The sequence below is a fragment of the Ischnura elegans genome, chromosome 3 (assembly GCF_921293095.1).
Source record: "Ischnura elegans chromosome 3, ioIscEleg1.1, whole genome shotgun sequence".
Taxonomy (NCBI): domain Eukaryota; kingdom Metazoa; phylum Arthropoda; class Insecta; order Odonata; family Coenagrionidae; genus Ischnura; species Ischnura elegans.
The window spans coordinates 74,399,438-74,424,209 of NC_060248.1; the positions used below are offsets into that span (position 1 = coordinate 74,399,438).

At 40.5% G+C, this 24,772-nt stretch overlaps 2 protein-coding genes across 5 annotated transcripts in view; one reads left to right on the forward strand and one right to left on the reverse strand.

Annotated features, from left to right (window-relative positions):
- The window catches only part of LOC124156023, a 34,988-nt gene that overhangs the window by 8,739 nt on the left and 1,477 nt on the right, over positions 1–24,772 (forward strand). For all 4 annotated transcript variants that reach the window (XM_046530305.1, XM_046530308.1, XM_046530306.1 and 1 more), the window contains exon 3: positions 20,283–23,778. In XM_046530305.1, the coding sequence (XP_046386261.1) occupies positions 20,283–23,778 (3,496 nt within the window). The remainder of the gene's footprint in view (positions 1–20,282; positions 23,779–24,772) is intronic.
- On the reverse strand, positions 1,084–11,489 carry LOC124156024. The gene is made up of 3 exons (XM_046530310.1): positions 10,626–11,489; positions 2,657–2,846; positions 1,084–2,220 (listed from the first exon to the last, which is right to left on the reverse strand). The coding sequence occupies exons 1-3, from the start codon at positions 10,759–10,761 to the stop codon at positions 1,437–1,439; spliced, it is 1,110 nt and encodes a 369-aa protein (XP_046386266.1). The 5' UTR covers positions 10,762–11,489; the 3' UTR covers positions 1,084–1,436.

Here is a 24,772-nt window from a genome sequence, read left to right on the forward strand (position 1 = left end):
CTTCTGTAACTACAACAATTGTGACTTCTGACTAAGAGCGTACCCAGGATCAAAACCAGAGAGAGGCAAGCTGTGGTTATTCAAGTTGTAACACAGAAAAGGTTATGAAACCAAATTTAAAAAAATCATAACAGCACTTTTATAGTATTTTAAATTATTTGTTCGGAAAAAATATTTTTATTTGTTTAATGCTATTATCACTTTTCTTGGATTTAAAGGAAATTTGTTCAAAAATTTTGTTTTGAAATAAAAAATTTACTATTGCTTCCGGGGAGAGGGGGGGAGGCAGCTGTCCCCTCCTACCCTCTCACTTTCCCTCCACTGGGTACGCCCATGCTTCTGACCACTCTATGCAATCGATAGGGGAGGTTGGAGGTACTTAAGTTGCTGAGGCACATCCTAAACATAGAGGAATGCATGATAGGCACTCAAATCCTGGATAAATACTATGGAAGCCACAAACCTGCTCCTTGCACCAACTAGCTTACCTGATACTTTGATAAAGGTAACCTACCCAGGCAGGACTGACTTGTGACCTTCAGTGTGGCAAACGAGGGTTAAACCCTGCTGCTACCAAGGCCAGCAAAGGTTTTGGCAGTGCTATGGTAAGATGGGACTACAGTTATTTAATTAGTTCGAAATTCGCTCGGCTTCAAAATTCTTTTGGAAGGCTTTTTCTTAAATTTATTTTGACTTTGACAACTAGAATGCCTGCAATAGAAACCCTGTAAACCGAATGTATAGTAGGCAGTTTTCTATTATTTGAGACTGAAATTTTCACACTCCATAAGGGAGGGTCGTATATTGTGTGTTCAAGCTTTTATATTTTTGTGTTGTTAATAATGAGATGACAGTAGAAGATTCACCTGTATGGGCAGCTTTTAACGGGGCATTTATTTTTGGACATACACTCTGCCTTAAACAAGATAACTCATGTAGGATTGTCGACCAGGGCGGCCAGAGTAGAGATCAAATGAAACTTTGATCAGCCCATCGAAAAGGAGATTTAACACGTTATACTTCAGCACACTCCCTATTAGGATTTTTGGAGGAACCCTGCTCTTCCAGTGACAAATGGACATGTTTCATATTTGCCAGAAGCTTTAATGAGCAGCAGCTATAGTACATATAAAAATATGCTTTAGAAACATTAGCAGTAAGTCATATGCTTTGTAGGCATTTTCATCACAAGCAAAGAGTAATTAATGAATTCTCATGCACAACTGTTTTTAATGGAATTTTCTTTCAAGCGTGCATACCCTTCTGACTTTACCCTTGGACGCAATGACTCACAGTGTGATGTTGTCACCAAAGCACTTCCGTAAAAAGCAGAATGCCCAGCTACCATGTCCTTTCATGCTCATGATATTCTGCCGCCAATCCTACAAAGCACCTATGTAACAATTATGGATAATTATTTCATCAATTTTTTTAGATCACTCTGGATATTCTATTTCAAATAGAGCCTTCTGAATTTGGAGCTTTAGTAGTGCTCTTTGTTTAGGGGTCAGTCTCTGCATTGAAGCTGCAATACTTGAACAAAACAGTTCTTCCTCAGTTTGTTTTTTCCACCCACATTGGCAAGCACATTTGTTAGCGGGAGAAACATTGTGTTTAGAGGCAACAATTACTTTACTGTCTGCAATGTGATTGTCTCTGTCTTTACTCTCCGATGTTGATGCCATGGTTTGGTCTACGTCTATCATTTTACTTTGGTTGAAAGTATTTTTCTCACTTTCAGTGCTGACAATGACCAAATTTTGTCCACTATGCATCCCACTGCTAATAGTTGCCTCATTTTGATGTGAGGTTATTATTGTAGTTACTGGTGTACTTGTTATTGCTGAAGTAGATTGGTAACCACTGCTGTCTCTGCGAACTCTTTTGAGGACGGTGGTGTCTGTTGTGGATCTGGATTGTGATGCATCAAGTAGCCTCTTCTTGGATCTTGTCTCTTCTTCAGAATCACTGGAACCAATGTCAAAGGTCATGGAGTTCTCTTCGTCATTGCTGAGTGGGTCCTTCATTTGACCTTTGCTTGCTTCTCCGCAATCACTTGATGTGTCGTCATGATGGGCTGGTCGAGGCTGAATGGTTTGAGGTATATTGCTGTGAGTTACATTTGGTAAAAGCCATATTGGTGCACTCAAGGATGTCGTTGCTATTTGCATGTTTGAGTGGTCATCATTCAGGTAGATCATGCTCTTCGATCGATTCATGCTGCAAGAGATGAAATGCAGGATAAATTATTTGAATATGGTAGATGTAACTTTTGTCTCTGATACTGTTAATACCCTTAATTTATAGCTAACATACAATACTCAGATTTTCCTTATCACCCATTTTATGCAATTTGCGTGTAAATAATCAATAATATTTCTTGACTGCTTTAATGTAGAAGAGGCAGTTGACAATGATATCATATGGTAGATGTACATATTTCTACAGTTCACCTTGATAATACAAATGGTCCTGGATTTTATGAAAAATAACTCGATCGTCTTGCAGAACTCAATGCACAGTTCAGAGTAATAAAACAGAAAAAACACATAGATCAAGAGGAAAGGAAAATATTCATCAGGCAAGCGAAACTTTGTTCGAATAGAGCAATAGTAGTGCTGACTTAATTATAATGAGTGCGGTGGTAATATCTTACTTTCTGTGGAAAACAAAGTTCCAAAGGAAGTTCATCTCCTTCATGAGGTGCCATGAACCAGCTTTTTGCCCATCCTTCTCATGGTCATCATCACTGCCAATACCTTCTCCATGGCTGGACATAATGATTTTCTTTCTTTCTCGTGCGAACCTCTCCCTCAAGGATTTCCACCGCATTTTACATTCTCTCACTGAAATATAAGGGGATAAAATTGTTAATTATGATTCTCATTAATTCTGCATCGGTGGTTGTTGAAGTGTTCCGTTTTTTTTATAGATATGACTCAAGTCATATTAAGGCTGTAATAATGTTTGCAGTACTGTCGAATATCTATGTAAAATGCATATTTTGTGGTGGTTAGATGTGTTTGGTCGGTAGATAATTGGTATAACCGTTTTTACGTATGCTTTATTACTTGATGGATATGTTAAGAAGGCATTATTTAAGACAGTAACCTGCACATTTTCTGCATTATTTTAACATTCCCTTTCATAAAGCCTCTTGTTATACCCTATTTTTTTCATTGCTTTTGAGATTTTCTTTCTTTATTTTACTCCGTTTCCACTGGTCGTCCTGGTTTCCTCCTTCATGGACCAGATGCCCGTAATTATCAATTAGTGATGCTAATCGGATTTTGAATGTTTTTCTCGCTTCATTTTCGCTTCCCGGTCAATCCTGGTAGATTACGTGCCTATGAGACACAGGAAATGCTATCTGCATATTTTTTTAATAGTATGAACACATGTAGTCTTTATTATTAATTACATTTTACCATTTTCCCGTTGTTCTCAACATTTTGCTGACAAGGGCATTGTGGCGTACAACGAGTTGCAAAGGTACTACTTAATACTGGGATGGTTTGCGTGCGTAATCATTGCAGAAACGGTGGAAGATGCATAATTCCCCGAATTCACGCCGGAGGAATGTATACATCTTATAGTATAGAAAGCCATTGAAATGGGAACTTGAGTTTATTTAGCAGAGACTTATGCTGCTCGGCTTTCCTAGCCTAGTCCTAGTTGTTGGCGTTACTGGTCGGCAGTTGTCCAAGCTGATCGGCTTGTCCTACGGTTCTCTTCTCCTTTTTACTGACCAGAATCTTGGCAGGAAGTCGTATGAACAAACAATGAAACATAGTGAACTATTCGCGGCAAGTTATCTTTCAGGCTCAAAACATGCATATTTAATTTTTGTCAGTTAACGTAAGTTAACTTTTTCAAAAGTTAACTTACGTTAACTGACAAAAACGTAAGTTAACGTAAGACTTTCTGTTTTTGATATCGGTGTCTTCGTGCTGTGGTCATTTTTTCGAGTATGATCTTGTAGTTGGTCGTTGTTAATTACGCTACCTCATTTAATTACATTTGGTCCATGAAGGTAGATGCACAATAAGTCCTTTCTCCTGTTAATGAGGGTAAGAAGTCCCTTGTAGGCATAATTACACCTTCCATGCTCGTCGGGTTCCTGGGTCTCATTACATCCGCTTAGACTTCAGCTGTTGCGTGCGTTTATATGAAGGCCTTTCCCTTGTTGCGCACGTACTACTGTGGCAGACTGGTTGAGCGGTGACCGACGAGAGACCATAGTGGAACTTGTTTTACCGTGGTAGTCACGCCTGTTATTTAATTATCTAGTATCATCGGGTATTAATTGTAAGTATGCCGACAAACGACAATGGAAATTAAATGCTCTGGAGTATCTGGAGCTCTGTTCATCAGGTAGAGGCTAGTGCACCGTTGATATATTGACAATCAGGGAGTCGGAAAAATACACCCCTGTGAATTTTTCTTACTCGATTATTTTTTAACGCTCTTGCTGGTTGTGCTATTTTAATGTGGGAATCGTTTTCCTGAAAACCGCAAAAACATGTTTTCGCTGCCTGTTATTGTCATTCGCGCTCTTGCTGTCTATAAAAATAAGCCTGCGTTAGGTTTGGAGCATTTTGTTCTTTTGTTTATCATAATTTTATGCATATTTAGCATACTTTTTTCTTTTGTTTGTGATCTGATAAGTATGCAAAAATAATTTCGGTATATTTACAATGAGGGGAAATCCCTCATTGTAAATATACCGTCAGTTCTTTGAAGCGACCCTTATTTTGTTCTTGTCGTTCCGCTGCGAAATTACTATTAGGTGAACGTCTCGCTGAAAAGTGATTTATGTTAATCGCACATTTTTAAAGGCCGTTTTACACGGGGCAGGTCATTACAACATTAATTTCTCATTATGGCGTGCAATTGCGCGCTTGAGTGAGCGAAATTAGAACAGGTGTTGTTTTTCTATCTTACTTCCATACATTTTCGCATGCGTCCTAGCGATTCGCCGCTATAAACAACACAATTTTGACTACGTTTTCATGGAGAATAACTTAAGGGGTTCATAATAAATAATCATGTACCACTGTGATTTAAAATTCATAGTTAAAAATTCTGGATCCTCTATGCACTTTTTAAAATTTGGCTGCTACAAATTTCGTGAAAATTCGTTAAGGAAATCGCTTTTTAATGGTACAATGGACCAATTTTGTTTTATTACCGATTGAGATTGAGTTTTGAAGATAAATATATTTTTCCGTTTTTCTATTCGTCCCTTACTTATCGAGCTATTGTTTATTATTATCATCATAAAAATAAAGTTACAATTAGAACATTCTGTCGGATGGTAACATAGATTTTACCATGGCCAAAACATTTCGACCGTTCAAATATTTTTAGACGCCCGTTGCGAATTATTGGTGACGTTATTCAATCAATATATGAGTTTTCTCAATGAAAATATCACTCTCCCAGTCGTGTTACTACCCTTGCAGGTGATGCGCATTCATCCTGCCAATCCTTCAGTACTGTTTTCCAGTCTCTGACATTCGATCGCTCATCCCCATAGACATTATTCATCACCGACTGCCGGCCATTTGTCATGATGCTGTCGATAACCAGTTCCTTCCGTACAGTATATGTATTTTTTACATAGGAAGAAGAGCGTTGGACCTCATAGAACAATGCAAACTTGTATCTGCAAGCTTTGACCTGATATGGAACGTGTGTAACTCAAGAGAGCACGTAAGTGTTCGGAGAACGCGAATAATTGAGTTATGTGTCATGCATTGGTGTAATTCTTTGTTGGGTGACTATACTATGGTGAAAGGGGTCACTTTAATCCTTATTTGATTGGATGTTTGTGATAAACGAGGTTTTTCTTCCTCTTCATATATACCCCTTTATGCTACTATGCGCTTTCCTCTTTGTTCCAAGGTTTGTGTTGGATTCTCTTTTAGGAGGGAGGTACAACACATCGCTTCTTCTTTCTTTTGTCTCTCTCTCCACTTTTGTTTCCGTCATGTTTATATGGCAATGTGGGAAACACTTCTTTGTTTGTCATATAAATGTTTATTATGACTACGAGTCAGATTGGTTTGAAGTCCGCATGGGAATTATCTCCATTTTAAATTAACTAGCTACCTTTCTGATTTCAAGCGATGCAGAAATGTCTTCCTTTAAATCATAATTGAATTCCATCACATTATTATGATGTGTATTTTATTATTCAGGCGATATTAACTACCGCTTCACAGAAATGCTGCATTATAGTGAAACGTATTGTGTACATCTACGTCTGCATAATACCCTGGCCACCACTAGGGTGTTAGGCAGGGGTTGATCATTCAAGAGTCTAGAGTAGGACAATGGAAAAAATAAAAACATGCATTAAGTGGACCAAGCGAGCGGCGCCATTAATTCTGTTATTCGAGACGCCGCTGTTATCCTTAATAGTACGAGGAAATGACTTTTTACATTACTGTTTTGCAGTCTATTTTCTTTTCGTGATCATAATTACTGTAGTTGGATAGTATACGAAGGACATGTTTCATGTCGTCTGAGAAAAAATCTCCGAATTTACCAAGAAAATTTAATTATGCCAGTGGGTTATCCAGGAATTTCGTTCGGGGGGGTGGGGGGGTGGGTCCAAAATTAGGGGAAATATTTTTAAAATGGGGTATTCAGTACCTAGAGGGTTTTCTAAGAAGTTTTAACACTTTTCTTCATCAAAAAAATTGTTCAAATAAATCGTTCGTAAATTCAAGATTTTTAAATCTTTTTTTCTTTTATGAAACAAAGTAATGTTGTTTTTATATTCGGGGGAGGGGGGTACGGACCCCCCGGTTCTCCATCATGCATCCTATGCATGTGAGGGTTTTTATCATTTTTCTTTTCCTCCCATCGGTTCACGCAAGTAAAACAGTGAAAGTGAGGATACCAATCATATTTGCCTTCCGGTTGAGTACTTCCGATCGGCGCGATAGTATTATGCGGCTAAGTTGTCGGTCGCTTCGTTACCGGAACCGACCGTCTCTCTGTTCCGCTGAATGTTTTCTACAATTCTACGTGATATTTATAAGGGCCCGAGGGGTACTTGAACTTCAAACTCACTTGAAGCCAATCCCACCCCCACTTCCACCACCCCCATCAATGCTTGCGAGGCTTGTGCCCGAACGGGTGAGTGCGTTGGCTTTCGACATCTAATGAGACCTTTATGATGGGCACTTGAAGAGGATGGACAATACCAACTGCTTTAGGAAATCTCCTAGGAATTTCTGTAAATGAAAGGCTTGAACCCAATACCTGGGGCTGTTCTGTTTAGCCCTTTTCTTGCCATCGTCTTCATTGGTTCCCGTGAAGGGCAATCCTGTACATTTATAGCCTGTCCCTAACATTGAGAGATATTTGAAGGTCATCCCAAGCGCGAACACGTTGCCTCATTCCTGAGGCTAGGGACCGTAGGCCTTTCGTTTTCTCCTTTTTATTCATCGATACGCAGGCCGCAAAGTTTTCTGCTGTGCATTATTCTCTCGCTGGCTATACAGCTGCGGGCTAGGGGCCGTGACGGTAATCGACTCGTAGGTATCGGCTTGGTCGTGACGAGCTTGCTTGCCGTTTTTTGCTTTTATTACCCGTATTGAATCCACCCATCTTCGTGGATGTGGTCAGAGGGTATGATTTTCATGAATTTTGGTCCCAATACCTAGCACGGTACGAGACAGTAGACCCTAAACTTTTCACTATGATAACGTAGGTTTTATACGATTAATATGTCACCAAGAAAGGTCAATTGACCGTGAGTGATATGTTTTGTGTCTAGTTAGCGTTAACCGGAACGTGATACTGTCGTAATCTTGACTTAAACGGATTTGAAAGTTATGTTAATGAAAAGTATTTCAGGATAACGGTTAGTTAATCAGGTGATTTCAAGTTGGAGATATAATTAACACTGTTTTTATGCCCAGGAAAAACTGTAATAGGCATTATAAAGCCGGCCCTTAACGTCTTTCATTTTTCCTATAGCTTTGAGACATAGGTGGCGATGGTTCCGTTAACAACTTGCATTGTATTGCGGGAGCCCGTATACGTTTGTTTACACGCGACGGGTTCTTGAATGGTAGGCTGATTTTTTTTACGTTGCTTTAATATGCATTTCTTTGCAGCGTGGGGGCTCTATCCTATTCCCCGTGCTCGATTCTCAGTCACAACACGGAGGGGTGCGCCTGTCTGCGAGCTTTCGTTTGCTTATTTTCGCGGATATCGAGGGCGCGAACGTGACCTTGTGGATTGCATACCTTTGTTATCTTTTACCCTCGCGTGGTTTCAATCGGTGGCAGTCGGATTGAATGAAATGTTAGTATAGAATAGAAATTAATTCATCGATTGCAACTGCAGAGGAGAAATAGAGCATAATTCTAACTCTCTTTTGATTTTTGATTGGTTTCAGGGTCATTGTCAAGTTCATGTGAAATACCAAGTTCAAAGATTGTCACACAAGCACAATTACCTTTGTTAGAATTAATATATCCAGCGAATATAATTCAACACATTTGTAATCGATCGCTTCCTACGGTTTTTGACCGTGGCAAACTATCCTAGTTTCGTAAGGGGGTTATGCATAATTAAATAAGCATTATTTTCTTCATTGGTGACGCATGAAAAATGGTTTTGTGCTATGCCTCCGTGAAGTTATATTATTTCGTGTGTGGAACGAGGCTGGAAAATAGTTTACTTAATTGGCGAATCCTCTTAAATTACTAGCGCGCTTTTTGTAATAATGAATTTTATTGATTTTTCATTTTATCTTTTTATGGGGTTGAAAGAACTAGGAAAAAAATTGTAATCCCAAACGTAATTTCCGTTATAAAATGCGAACTTCGCCCATACATTATCGTTGATCGTAATTCTTCTATCGGATGTTTGGTTACTTTAAATTATTGAGGAAACTGACTTTTTCGAGTATAGAGAAGAGCTAAGAATATTTCTCAAGACACGTGCCCCCTCAATTCACTCTCTATTGCTCCTTGTATGACCTCGACGTCTTTGCAGCAGCGTACGGCTCATCGTTCATCTTCGCTTCACATCGCACATCTACTAACTTATCTAAAAAAAAAACTGGATGTTCCTTCTCATTGCCAAAATTTTTGTAAGATCATAACGATATTTCACGCTTTTGTGGAGGAGTTCGTAATAAGTGGTTGAAGAGACCTACCAAAAAATAGACCTAAATAACGGAGGTTGCTATTAAATAATAATATCCGCACATGCTGCATAAATTAGTTTGCACAAATACTTTATCCCGGCAATTGAAAGGATTAAGTACATGAATTTATGAATGAGATGCTGTGGGCAAGTAAGCTTTGCATTAGTTCCTTTCAGGGAACCAAGCTTTAATCTCTTAATAATGGGAACTCATGGAATGTTCAAATTCCCGGGTTTTTGGGTCACTTGGGCGAAGATATTATTCCATTATATTAAGCATCGATCGGTTAGTCTGCCGAAAAGGATAGGCCTTTAGTGGAAAAAAGCAGCGAATGGTAGATGCGCGTTGTTGTAATGTCCCAATGAATGCCATTAATATACAATCCCGTTCGGAGTCGTGTCTCTCCTCGTTATTTAGGACGTACACTGTGTGCGAGTTCAGCGTGATGTCACTTGAGGGCGCTTGCCCTCTCTCTTGGCTGCGGACCAAGAACTTCGACCAAAGTGAGAGAGGTTTGGGCGGAAGGGAAGAGAGGGGGAGAACAAGTCTTCGTCCGTTTCGTCTCGCCCGCCATTAGCCGCGCATTTCTCTTACGCATCCCTCCTCGGTTCATCTGTCTCCATTTATTCGTGGCTACCCGTACTTCTGCTTCGAAATCTGCAATTACTATCTGTCGTGGTTCGATACGCATCAATATCACTGAGAAGTTGGTGCAGTTGGTTGGAGTAAAATCGTATTTGTTAGAGAAGCTCGGTATCGTATATTGATCAGGGGGTATTCGTTGGAGGTGAGAACTCAATTTTTAGGAGTTAGCCCCTTCGGAAGGGCGGGAAGGAACTAAAGCGACCCCCGTACTTTTTTTTTTGCTTGATTTGGAGAAATCCACGATGCAATGCCCTGACGAATTTGCTTCGATTTTTGGTTCTTTGAAGAGACCTGTGCTTCAACTATTCTCTCTCAATTACTGTGCCAAGGGTAGTAAAAATTGAGCAAGCCCTACACGTGAGGAATCTTCGTTGGCATTGCCTCGGCATGCTGGTGCTTCTGGCCGTTGGCTGTGGCCCGGAGGCATGCCGCTCGCAGCAGGTGCACCCGCAAATGCCTCCTCCCCCGTCGGGGTCCGACGAGACACTCGCTCCCACCCCACACGTTGCTTCCCGACCACGCGTGCTTGCATATCGCGTCTTGAGCATGTGATGACATGAAAGCTATCTGCGCATGCGCTATTATGTATCCAATCGCGGTCGCTACTCCCGAGGTAAAAGACATAGCTCTTCACTAAAGAACACTGCCTTGCGCAAGCGCGCCGGGATCTAGCGCTCACCTTCGTTTTTTTATTAAACAAAGTTCGCGGCATGCTATATAGCGAGAAGCGCGGTGTGCGGACGTTAGTGAAGGCATCAGGTTTGCAGGAGGTGGGTCAGGGTATCGTCGGGGTTATTGCACGTACCTGTGTAGCCTAGAGTCTTGCCGATGTAGTTCCATGTAGACTCCTTAGCGTTTACATCCCTATTCTCGGGTACTCCGGGATCGTATAGTAAGGGATGGTTCCTGATTTCGGCGATCAGCCTCCTGTCGTCGATCATGATCCTCGTTGCTCTCGTATTGGCACAACTTTAAGTCGATGGTACGATTAGAAAATCTTCTGAGGGGTGATAGGCAAGAGCACTATTGCTTTTCCGTTCTCAGAATTAACGCTGGTTCCGTCGCGTCAATATGGCTTCGGCCCGCCTGGCTTGACTCAACGTTCCAACGTTAGCGTCGTCAGTCGGCGTGTGCGAAACCCACGCGCATGCGCCGTAACGAGTAGCCTCCCGTCTGGGTCTCGCCCCAAGCATGTCGCCGCTCTCCCCTTGCCTTCCCGTCGAGGCCATAACGTCAGCGGTTAACTCCCCTGCCACCATCCCGCATAGCCGTTCCAGTCTCCCTGCCCTACGCAAGGGGGAGCTTAGCATCGGAATTGATCCGAACTGCGGCGCTCTGCCGGCGCGCAACATTCAAAGATGCCTTCTCCCGCGGCGAATCTCAGGCCGCTCGTAACCATTCGCTTTTCGGGTCGGATTTGAATGCGATTGCCGCGTTAAATGTGTGCCGTTACTTTTCAAGTCGAGAAAGAATATATTGGGGCCTGTATGTTCACGCGTTGTTAAAATAATGACTGTATGCCAACTTTCTATAGTTTCATATGCATTCGACCACTTGACCGTCGAAGCCTACTAGGATATTGTTGCTCATATTTTGGGGGCGGGAGCTATAATCATCTAATGTTTATCCATTTAATGGTGTCCTTGCTTTTCTATGTGGCAGAGTATTATTTATTATATATATGTTTGAAATTATTTTCTCAATAAATATGTTGAATATAGACTGCTGTTTTTTTAAATCCACTTATAATAATGGGACTCGATAAAATTATAATGTTTCAAAGTCAATATGGTTTTAAACACTAGCGAACACAAACAATGCGTTTTTTAAGGAAACTGATGAATAAATTAATTATCACTGCGAAATGCATGTTGTACGTCATCAGTTTTGATAAAATTATTTGTTCGCCATTTCACTCAAGTGTGTTTCTTGACTGACACGGCCTTGGGGTTTATGCGATGGAAAGTTTTTTATGTTTGTTAATGCTAGCCAATGGTTGTATTTTATATCACTTTTCTTATTTTTTTGTATGGTGTACTTGCCACTAAGAGAGTAAATGAGCAAAATAGCGTGCTGTATCACTAAATCGTGTTTACTGAATTTTTTGCCGCTCTTTTTGTGTATAAATTATTCTGTTGATATATGTATTATTATTGTTTGTGTCTGTGATAGAGAATTCATTTTTTAAGTACATTAGGACAATTAATATCTGGAGGACTGTTTGCTTTTGGAACTTGTAAGATGGCTTTTGTGATTTAAATTGAAACTACCATTAGTTTTTTTTGCCGTTGTTCACTAGCTCGGTTTGTCATTTTAAATAAATAGTGGTCAAGAATAATTTTACGTGGTAAAAATAAACGAGTATCTACCACATCCTCTTCATAATTTACCCATCTTTTCTTGATTTTATTTTCGTTTGCTTGGAAACCTACCTTAATCGGTAGAATAATTTAAAAAAATATTTCTGCAATGGCTAGTTCGTTATTATCGTCAGTCGCAAATTATTTTACGTGGTTTATTTGCTACACCCTTTGTCTTATACAGTGGTAGGGGACTATAACCCCCCTTGGGTATCCATTTTAAATGAGATAAAAACGTAATTTTGATCGAACCCACACTACTGCCGCGAGGTTGCAACCGAGGCCCCCCACCAAACCCCACCCTTGTCCCTATCCTTGATCCGGCGCTGGTCTTATATGTTTACCCCATAATCTTTCTGTCACTTCGACAGATAAGAGTTTTATTGTAGTGAATGCGGATGGTCGTATTTGTTTTTCACCGATTACCCGATATCATTTTGAAAGAGAGTTGCTGAATGTTGCAAAGTTGCACACTGATGATGACATCCACGAGAGATGAGATGGCTACAGCTGGTTTGCATTATTTTTGTTAGCGTTTATGTTTTTCGAGGCCTTGCGAAGGAATTCGCGACGATTTTTTTTTCGATCATATGCCTTTCACCTTGAGGTGCCGTGGCATTTTCACAGTCCTTCCCAGTTAACGTGAATCGTCAGATGTATTACGCGCCTAATTTGAAATGGGACTTGCAAAAAGAGGTTGCTGTACTGGGGTTTTTGGTGGCAGGGAACGTCATCTGCGTGCTTAGTGCGGACAGAATGCGATTTAATACGAGCACGCGAAATCATGGAATGCAATATGTTACGAAGGGGCTAGAGTAAGTTCACCATTACTTTGCACCGACTTCATTTCACGGCAAGTCAATTGTAAAAAATAACTTCAACGTTGCCATGCTGCCACCGCACTGTCAATAAAGCCAACTTTTGGAGAGATGTCGTGGAACATTATCATTCGTAATGTCAATAGTCTGTAAAATATGAGGTTTCGTCTAGTTCATGTCATCCAGGCGATAGTAACTTTTGTTCTGTAAATAATTGTTAACTTCAAGATAGCAAAAAGTGTGCAAATGGTTAGCTGTTAACGAGAAATTGAGTTAACTACATCACGTATGTTTGTTACGCACTGCATCCTTCGACGGACCTTTCCAGGATAAGCCGTCCAAACGCACTCCCGGCGCATGAGAAATCAAATGATTGACTATGTGGCACGGGGTGCCTTTAAATGCCCTACGATAGTGGCAGAAGTGAGAGGGGGAGGGCAGTCGAGTCCATCTTACTTATGGGTCAAAGGGTACGGACGTTGGACTTGAATGCGTGTCTGGCTGGATCTCGGAGATCTCATAGTCCGGCACTACTCTGTAGACGCTCACGTCTGCAACTGTGTAGATGCTTGGTGTATCTTATCTGTTTCCCTCTTCCCTGTCTCCATCCGAGCAGACGACCGTGGCTAGGACGCGGTCATGAACACTTCCGGCGTGATTTTTGTGGGATGGGGACCGACGCGCGTTGGTCGGATCTGTTCCTCTGTTGGCTTATCACGTGTGTTCGCGAATGCCTTGCGCTCAGTCAACTAGCACAGTCTCTTTTGTAACTGTTTGCGGGAATGTAGGTTGGGCGAAGTGATTGACCGATAGTGTTACGTAGTGGAGTGGTGCCAGGAGCCGTCCGTAAGGTATGTCGTCTGCGCTGTGGGCCAAAGTCCTTCGTTTTTTTGTGGTGTGCTGTTAGATCAAGTGATATAATTCTCATCATAGGAGGTTATCTACAAGATTGTTTTATTGTTGTTGAAAAAGTCTCATCATAGTGTCATTTTCTCCGAGTTTTTGGTGCTGTGGTGGGAGAGTTTCTACTATTCCGAATGTTTTACATTAATTGATGGTCTTCGTAAGTGTTTGTTGTTATTTTTCGTAGAAGTCGAATCGAACTCTCTGTGTATCACGTTCACTTTCGATGGAGTTTTCATAGGAATTATAACATCAGTTCGATAGCAAATATGGAAGATTTGTGGATAACAATGTTACAGGATATCCTAGAATGTTACAATATATATATTGCGTATTGTGGGATATTTAAGTCGATCGCATTATTTCGAATGCCCCATCGAAGTTTTGGTGCTCTTGGATCTGTATATTAATCAATGGATGGCAGTAAGTATAAAAATTGGAACCTTTCATGGCGTGTGGTTGTTCTTTGTGTTGAAAAGTTACGGCGAGGATCGAGATCTCCTAAGAAATTGTGACGGTGGACTTGCAAAGCCTGTCTGGCAGCATTTGATATTCCAGTTCCGCGTCGCCAACATGAAGCATAATTGGTATTGTGACTGGTTAAGTAAAAGTCGCGGAGAGAAATCCGTCGTCAAATGGTAATTTTTTCGAGTTTTTGACAATATGCGGTTAAAGCACATCTTTATATACCGCGTCGTAAGCGCGTTAAAACTGTCCCGGCAAACCATGTTTACCACAAACAGCGAGTTAACAATATAAACATTTTGTTGTGCTTTTTTATTGTGGGACTAGTGTGTCGTTTGTGTTAGCAGAAACGTTTACTCTTATATTTTGAGCATGGATTAACACATTTTCATGTGGATATTGTTAGCAGAAACGTTTTTATTTGCATTTTTCTGATATTTTAATTTTTTTCCATTTTGATTATATTTTTTACATTTTTGTTGTTGACATGTACATTTTTCCAATCCGTAAATGTTATTTTTGTGCATGTATTTTTAAAAAGTTAACTTTTCTCAACTTACGAATAGCATCTCTCCCCTTTGAGATACCTTATCTGTCAAGCTGTGTAGGCGGAAGGGCAAGTAGTTTTTACCACGTGTCTGGGTGCACAAAATTTGTGTATCATGTGCATCTATTAGGCAGCCATGTAATAACTCTTATGTTTTCCTTTCTCGTGTTGATCGCTTTTTTAATAATGAAGTCATCGAGTTTGACTTTTGTCAATTTATTTAAAGGTTTAAGATTTGTTCCCGTTTTTGCTCTTCAATGACTTTCCGTTTTTATCTTTCCTAAATATTTTATCATTAAAAACTTGCTTCAGAGCCGTACATTTTTTGTTTTTATATATTTCTCTCACTATCGATGCTATCAAGGCTTTAGCGAATTTCGGATTCATCCGATTGCGATTATTCTTCCTTTCGATTGTAGACCCTGTAAAATTTTTCCTGTGGAGGTTTTATTTGAAAAAAAATATTTATTAACACTTGATACGCATCCGTACCCTTTTTTGATTTGGTGGTTATTATTCATGCAAGTCTAAAAATCTTGTAGTTTTCCTCGTATTTTTTATTTCATTTCTTTATTAGTCATTACGCAGATGGGCTATCTTCCTTCTACTGATTGCGATGCAGGTGTAGGTTGCGTATTCCCATGAATTCTCTCGCTGGAATCAGCTTTTTGGTTCGAATGTGAGGGAATACGCATCCTGGTGTTTACCTCGAGCGTCATATTGGTGCATTCTTGGATAAAATTGCGGGCATTTCGCGACTTGTTGAATGGAGCATTCTTGGGAGAGGGGCTGTTAGGTGGTGGACTTCCTTATGTTCCTTCCTCATGTTATTTAGGTCATCGCACCTCATTTTTACTCTTAATATATTAATATTCCTTTTATATTAATTTTCTCAATACTACTGCTATGTATTAATACTCTTGACGTGTGACTGAAAGGTAGGGGTTCGATGTTTTTTCCATGAGTAGGTACAGCGGCCCGCTCAGATCTTTATCATTTGGCTTGTAAAAATATCTGTAGCGTATTGCCCGCAATACTGGATTCAGGAGGGGAATTGAATGGGAAATATCCCTCTATAACCAAGAGAAAAATTTGGAGTCCGAAATTGTGCGTCAGGTGCCGGTCACGCGCCAAATTAACTCATGGATACAGGCCCTTCGTTAGGAAATAAATACAAATGTATGTTATAAAATACATTGTTTGCCTCGTTATTATAAGAGGATTTAAGTCCTATATTAATAACTTGAGTGAATTTTGACCACTTTATCAGCGTCATTTATCCTCGCTTCAGTATCCTTAACCGTTAGACGCACGTACGATGTATCACGGCATCTGATCTACCTCATTTCAATGGAGAACTTTAGAGGTTACCATGGCAGAGTGAAATTAAAATTTAAAAACTACCTTGAAACCCCTAAGAAATCTGTTTTCAATACAATATTCTATTTCCATTAATGGTTTCCCATGGATTACATCGGAATCACTTCATATGCTAAATTTGTAAGGAAACTGAAAATATTTTGATGCAGTAAACTTCTGCTGCCAAATTGAGCGTCCATAATTTCTTTCATACGGTGCCTGAAGCAATTCATCAATTAGGCCATTAATTGATTTCTCTTGTAATATTTATGCTCAAATTAAAGGTGTGAACAGACCTTTGTTAACCTCGTAACTGAATAAAACTTTTTTTTATCGCATAGATGATCCCCATAAACCCATGTTTGAATGAGAACATAAATAAAAAATGAGAACTTGCGTTATGCTGAGCTTTAATTGTCTTTTAAATTCTTTCACCGGACATTAAATGAGACTCGTATAAAGCATTTTTTATGATTTTTATGTATTGCATGTCATTAAGAGAACATCAAATATTCCAGAAATTTAATGTCGTGGCAAGTAATTAGTTGAAAATCGACCCCATGGTTGAGTTAGTGGGAGAAGATTAATTTTGTTTTTTAGAATATTTGTTCCGTTTTATGGAAGCATAATTAATATTTTCCTAGCTAAACTTTGATGCGCATCACGTACGGATACATTTTCTATATTGGTTTTATTTCGTTATATGTATGTTATTTACATTATCTATATTACTTAGATTACCTAGTGATTCTTGGATCAATTTCCTCATTCAAGCGGAATTTTTTCTAGGTCAAATGCTGTATTTAATGCTTACTGCTTGTTCAAACCCTGCATAATTCCCCTCTTTTCACTAGATATAATATACCATGCTGTCATTTATCTATATTTTCCATTCTTTTGTCGAAATCGTGCGGAGCGTTGCGTATGAAATACGTACCCAGACACCCAAAATGTCAGAATTGAAAACTCGACTGAAAAAAATTCTATCTACATACTACCCCGCAAGCCGCCTAAAAAGGCGTGTGGCCGGGGGTGTTAGGTCATCCATGCGGTTAAAATAGTTTTCTTTAATTATGAATTTCACATAGGTCTGTGTAAACCTTTTATTTGAGCATAAATATTACTAGAGCAATCGTTCGATGACCAAATTGATGAATCACTACAGGTAGCATACGAAATAAATTATTGACGCTCAATTTGGAGGAAAAATTTTCCTTCATTTAAATCTTGTTCGCTTCGCTATTCCTTACGATTGCTGTATATTTAGTGATTCCAACTTAATCGACGGGGAACTATTACTGGAAAATTAATGTGGAGAAAGGCATTGCATTACTGCAATAAGGAGTGCAACTTCATCGGTCAGGATTTTTAGAAAAAGGAGTCAGACATCGGAAATTTTCGGAGATTAGTCCGTGACCCTCTATTTACTCCCAGCCCACTTCTTGTAATGACGAAGTTCATAGGCTTTCTCATGATCGAAGGATAGATTTGTGTGAGAAATTCAACTGGTTTCCTGGATTGGAAGGTTACCACCGGCAGGCTGATGTTTATAATTATGATTATAATATAATAAATAATATAAATAATTTTCGTCGCCAAATTTAAAATTAGGTAGTCATATGCATTAAATTACTTTTAATGTTTCCAACTGTTGGCCGCACTGAGATATGTCGAGGTCCCATATGTAAAACAGTAGCGTATACAAGGGGGTTGTAAATATCTGGAGGGGGCACCAGTGGTTTCGAGCGCGAAGCGAAGTATGGCTGGAATGGGGGTGCTTGGGTAGGACAAGCCACGCCCACTTCGACCAGAACACTGACAACCCCATAAAGGCTAATGCTCACTATTTCGAAACATTTTTGGTCACTCGTTACGACATGAAAATAAACAATGACACGCATAATGTAAACCTTTTTTTTTCTTACTTCATAGGTAGGATTCGCGAAGCTATGACTCAAACATATTTTCCCAGGAAAAATTACTATCAATCACCACGGTTACGTTCTACAACCAGCTCAGCTGAAAATAAAATTTTACGAGAGTAGCTAGTCATTTACCTGCACTTATATTGATATCTAATTTTATTATAGCCAACGGAGATCTAACAATTACAGTAATAAAGAATATTTTCAAGGATATCCTTACCAGTAAAGTGGCTAACTGACACCGACTTAATACATTCATAGAAGTATCGCGAATGATTGAAAAAATCGGATGACAATCACCGGCGATATAATAATGATTGTGGTAGCATTTTTCACTTAATGTATTTCACTTTCGGAACAAAACTTAGCCACATCAAAATATCAGTCAAAGACTAAGTCCAAAAATTGTCAAACCAAGATGGCGGAACTTTGACCTCTCTAAAAACTCAGAAACAGCGCCTTCAGATACTTACAACCTCCTAGATCGTATACCAAGAGCTCTATCGTCCAAATGAGCAATGAAATTCAATACAGCATAAAGGATAACAGATAACTCATGTTTACGGGGGATTACATTTCCTGAAAATCCTCTGCCCATCACTATTTCTTGTTCTAATTTTTTTTCTTATATAGATTCCATTTTTCACGTAAAATCGTTTCCCCTCATATTTCACATGCCTTTAAATTTTAAGAAGTTTTTTAAGCAACGCAGAACTCTTCAAACTTTGAAACCAATTGCGCGATTGAAATTTTATTGTTACCGTCATGTTTATGGTGCTGTTGTGAGTTCAAATAATTGGAGGAGAAACAGCATATCGTCACATATAGGAGAAAATATGTTGTCGGCATTCGTAGAATACAGCACTACAGTAGTATAGATTACAGGCGCCATATCACCCAAGTAATTTGAAACAGTCGGTCAGTGTGAACATGACTAGCCAACTATGGGGAGTCGAACTTCGGTATCTATTCGATTCATTATGAATCTTTCTGTTACGAGTCATGTGTTTGTTGTTTCTTTTCCCTTTATACAACAGGCTCCGAATAAAGAGCGACCTCTTTTGAGTGGTCTTGTTGGGCTTAAAAGGTATGTAAAGATTACTTTTCACGTTTTCAACTAGATGCCTGTGTTGGAACTGTTGAAGATGTGGCCCAGTAAATTTGGTTGGTATTTTTTTAGGAAAGGGTAATGCTATTAGGAGAAAATATTTTGCGATGACCGTAGAATACAGATCTTTAAGCCACCATATGACGCAGGCTAGCAAGTCCAATCAGTGTCACACTAACTAACTAATCGTTCCAGTCGAAACGATGAATCTCTTGTTAGTGCTTATGAAATACTTGTAATCTTGCGCGAAAGTGGTCCCAGACCCTGGTAATGCGGTGTGCTCCATTGGCGAATCAGGCATAATTCACTGGGAGTCATAAGCGACTCCTGTAAGGGGTGAAAATATTAATTGATAGGCCAATAGGTTTACTGCACCATTTTCACCGTCGTTCGTGACCGAGAGCTGGTCTCCGAAGTCTCTCTCCTGATATTGACCCTGGATGCAACTTTCAGTTATGAAGCGGAGTTATGTTTAGGACAATAATTATTTGGAATGGATCCCATTTTTTATGCTTTCAAGGCACAATCGCTGGATCCGGGTTTCCCTCTTTAACCGACCCATTTTCGGCGTTAAAGACGCGTAACGTTTCTTTTCCTCCCATGGCGAGTTCTTGTGTAATTTTCATCGACATTCTTGATAAATCAGGGTCAGACATGTCATTTGTCAGGTGACGGCGCTCTTGACGTTGTTTTCCCTGTGAACGATGCCCGGTGATTTCGGAATCAGACGTCATCATTGTATAGAGTTTTATTTTATTTTATCCGAGGCATTTTCTGGTTTCCTTTGGATTGCCCGTCACGGTAAACGCCGAAATGGCATTCTTTTTGAAAGCGAGTTGAAATAACGGCGAACTTTTATGTGAGGAAATAACTTACTCATATCGCTTAGTATTTACTTATGGTTTGACTGTGAGTATGACTTGCATATGGTTTATTCCTCGTCAAATGATTTAATCTCTACTTTCTTTTCGTTGTAGGTGTTGGAGGTAAAGAAGGCGAAGAACAACTGACGGAGAAGTGGAAAAGGGGAAAATTAAAGATAGAGGAAGTGGATGGAGATTCGCTGCAAGAGAATAAACTACCGGAGAAAGTTTTGGGCCTTCAGAATGGTCTGAATGATTCAGGGTTACTTCGAGCGAAGGGATTATCTCGATTGCCGAAAGTGCTGTCAGGTGTGGACTTAGCTCACCCAGCGCCCTCTTCACCACAGAAGACAGCGAAGTTACAAGCACAAAAAGTATCTAAGCAGCGTACGCAGATATATTGTTGTGTGAAATGTAAAGGGAGGAGCTTTTCTACATTGCTGTATTTTCATCGTCATTTGTTATTGCATCTTTCGCAGCCCAAAGTCAAACTCACAAGGCTTCCGGAGGAAGAGGACGTTTGCGAAGACCCTGAATTTGTTCCCTCGGGTAGGCTCCAGGTCGCAAGAAAACGAATCACGGTCTCAAGCCATAGGTCGCCTTTGAAATTCCGGTTGATGTGCACCAATTCTAACAATAAAAAGGACTCTTTTAAGCTCGTGAAGTCGTCAACTAAAGGAATTGAAACGCCTGAGAATGCTGATGATCTTAGATCGCCAGTTGAAGATAAAAAGCCCGAGGTGCTGTTAGATAGCTCAGGTGCTGTATCGATAGAAGGACCTATTGGAGAACCAGAGGGAAAAGAAAACGATGCTACAGTTTTAGATGACCAGATAAGTTCTCCGGCGGGGGATTGTGTCAAGGAAAAGAGCATCGAAGGTGGATTTGTTGGCAAGGCAGAGGAAAATAAGTTGGAAGATAAGCCAGGCAGTCCCTTACTTGTACTCGATGGTGACGAAATCTCGGATGCCACCCAATCGTCCGCACCAAAAGCGAAAGATTCTCTTCCTATCCGTACAGAACTAAATGAGTCCTCCATTCTGTTAAGAGATAATGAAACCTCTGAGGCTTCCTCTAAAGTGAATGAGTCCAATGCTACACCTTCGAACGCAAGCAAAGAACAGATTGTAGACAAAGGCATCATGCGGCAAATGAAAAGTGCCGAGAGTGAGATGGAAAAGATGCAAAGCAAGTCACCATCCGTCATTCAGAGTACGCTTGAGGTAGCCAGTGACAAAAACGGATTAAGTTCAAGTGAAACAGAATGTGAAGCTGTACAATCTGAATTTATTCCCATCGAAAGATTAGAGAAAGATGGGCCTCCTCCTCTTATAAGTGCGGCGCTGAACTCCATGATACAGTCAGCCATTTCTTGCCCGGATAGGGTGTCAGAGCAACGCATGTTGTGTGAAGCATGCGGCGAAACGGTCGTTGGAGATCAAACTGCGCTCGAAGATCACTGTCTGTGCCGTGGTCATTACAAATGCCCGATATGTTTTGTGGCATGTGCTAGCACTGATGCCTTGGCCGTGCATTCTAAAGAATCTCATCCGTACGTTGACTTAACGGCAACTCTCAATGAGAGGAAGAAGAAAAGCAGCTTACGGTCAGTGAGGACGAAACATGGAGAGTCATCCGATAAGGATGCCAGTAGAGACTCCCTTAGTGATTTGTCGAATTCGCCATCCATACCATCACCATCTGCAGATATTCGAACCCCTCCTCTCCCCTCCCCCACCGGCGTACGATCCTCCGACCCATTACAAAATGCAACACCTGTTAAACCTAGGAGTGAAGTTTTATCTGCGGTATCTAGAGCTCATGAGCAAGATGCCGGAAAAAGGAATTCGCCCTCGACCTCTAGTTCGGCAGTACTTTCGGATTCACCTCAGGCTGCAAATAGTTATCCTGCTCGTGGAGCCCCACAGCAATCTCCTCAAACTCGTCTACCTCCTGGCAGGGTGTCTGACACAATGCCGCCACCTTTAATGCGTCCTCCGAATATTAGGAACAATGAATCCCAGTCTCGTAGTACGGCCAATGTTCCTATGCAGCCACCTCCTGCATTGTACAAAGTGCCTACCTCTCATGCAGTGAGTAATCCCCAAACCACAGCAGCTTTGCCAACGATTCCTGGTACTTCTTACATAAGAGGAATACCAGCTTCAGGTTATCAACCTGACCTTCAACCCTCTGCTACGGCCAACCCATTCACAGCATCAGCATCCAATCACTTGGCTGCATCTGCAGCAGCACTGAATGCAAGGTACCAGACTATGCACCAGGGTTATCCTCCTGGCTCTCAACCTCAACCTGGATATTCTGCATATACTCAACCAATGCAAACACAACAGCGCTACCAGATGCCTCCTCCCCCTTATCCAAATCAATTGCCCACTCATATTCAACAGACCCCCCGTGCCGCAATGATGCCTCAGAGTACATACGCTATGTCTAGCTCTCAACAAGCATATAATCAGTCGCTCTTGAAAGCACAGCTGGAACAGGCTAGGCTGCAGTTACCTCAAACTTCCTCAATGCTGCAGTCAATGCAAAATCTGCAGCAAGAGCACTATCAGCAGCAGCAACTCCAACAGCAACAACTCCAACAGCAACAACTCCAACAGCAACAACTCCAGCAGCAGCAGATCCAACAGCAGCAAATCCATCAGCAGCTTTTCCAACAGTCACATCATCAGTTGATGCAGCAAGGCCAGCAGGAACAGATTCGTGCTGCAGTTCCTTCCCTGCAGCAGGTTGCTCAGAAGAGAAAGAGTACTACGGCTAATTCTTCCAACTTAAGGTACCATCACCAAGCAGCTTTGCAAAATCAACAGCAACTACAGAGTCAGCTTCAGCAGAGTCCAAGTCAGCCACCAACTAAACAGAGAAGACAGCAAAGAGATAGCATTGGTATTCCTTCTAAGCAAACTGATTCGGACTGTGAGATAATCGCTGTTCAACAGAGGGGAGAGGGCGTCCCAGTAATCCAGAGTATTCAGGGTGCCAATGCATCACCTACTGGTGAAAGTGGTAGTGACAGTTCAGTTAATTCCAGTGGTGCAAGTGTCCCAACTTCCAGTGAATCCACTATTCATTTGACTGACTCCATAACCTTGAGCGTCCGCCAACCTCCAGGTGGTTCCTCAGGGAACAAGGGGCATAGTGCTAATGCTGTGGCTTCCATATTGGCTACAAGAGGGATCACCGTGACCCCAGCTAGTGGAGCATCTCCAGCTCGATCAAGTGGTGTACAACGAGCCCGACCATCCCCTCCACCAAACCACTCCCAAGCACCCTCCTCTCCTAACCAAAATTCCCCTGGTGGCATCAACAGTGCAATATCAATATCTCAATCATCTCGTCCCCCTCATCAGGAAAACCAAGGTTTTGCTGTTCCTGCTCCTGTGGCAGCTAGACCGGCACCAAGGCAACCACCTCCAACTGATCGTCCCCCACGACCACCCACTGTTGACCTCACTGATGAAAATGCACATCCCCCTAGTGGCAACAGTGTTGTCACTTGTAGACTTTGTGACAAGCAGTTTCCTTCACCTGAGACCCTTCAGCAACACATGCATGTTATCCATCAGACAAGGAATTACTTTAGGTAATTTTTTTCCCTTACGCAGTTTAAAGATCATTTTTACTCTGTTAAGCAAATCTTTAAATACATGATTTGATTACATTAACTTAAGCCCTGGTGAGTATTGGTGGAATATGCTTTAGTTTTCAGTTGAGTAATTTATTTATTTTTAAAGTATTGAGTTATCATCAAGGATGTCCTCCAACCTGGGAAATATGGTTAACTGAATACTCATGGTAGTTATCTCATGCCATTATTCTGTTTGGCTTAGAGTATTTCTGGGGTTCTGTTACTGTACTCGAATTTGCTGGCTCGCCAATTGCACTTTCTCCGGTCCAAATTATGATTGGATCATAGCTTAGGAGAACTTGGAGGGAGCCCCAAAAGAACAAGCCCAGAATTCTTGAAGATTGGAGAAATAAAGTAATATGTAAATTTTGGATTTCTAATGAATCTCCATGTCCAAGTACCTCCTGTGAATTGTAAAACTTTACTAAGTTTTATAGCCCTTTTTTTGAGGAAAGAGTCCTTAATCTCTATCTTTATTCTCTAACATTAAAGGTTTTGTGTATTGTGACTAAGCAGTAAAAATTGAATGTCAGCTAAAACCTAGTATGCAATTAAAAATTATTTAATTGACTGTATTAAACGTTACCAAAGCAATTATTAAATGCCCTAGTAAATTAGCATTGGCTCAAGTTGAAAGAAGATTAGGAGTCATCCTTGTCTTAGGCTCATTTTCTGAACACCATTCTTGTCTTAGTCTTTTATAAAACTCATCTATTTTCCGATTCCAAAAAATTGGAAGAATGATTGCAAGGTATATGGGCTAAGTTAGTTAAAGGTTTGAAGTACCATAAAGTGAATTAATTTGATAATATTCCGTGTTCATATCAATTCAAATTCCTTTTTAGTTGAACATTTTTGATAAGGCCAGTTCAGCAAGGAATGACATTCTAATTCTTGCCATCCTTATGGGATTCCTATCTGGAGCATGAAATGTTATTGTTTTGATACC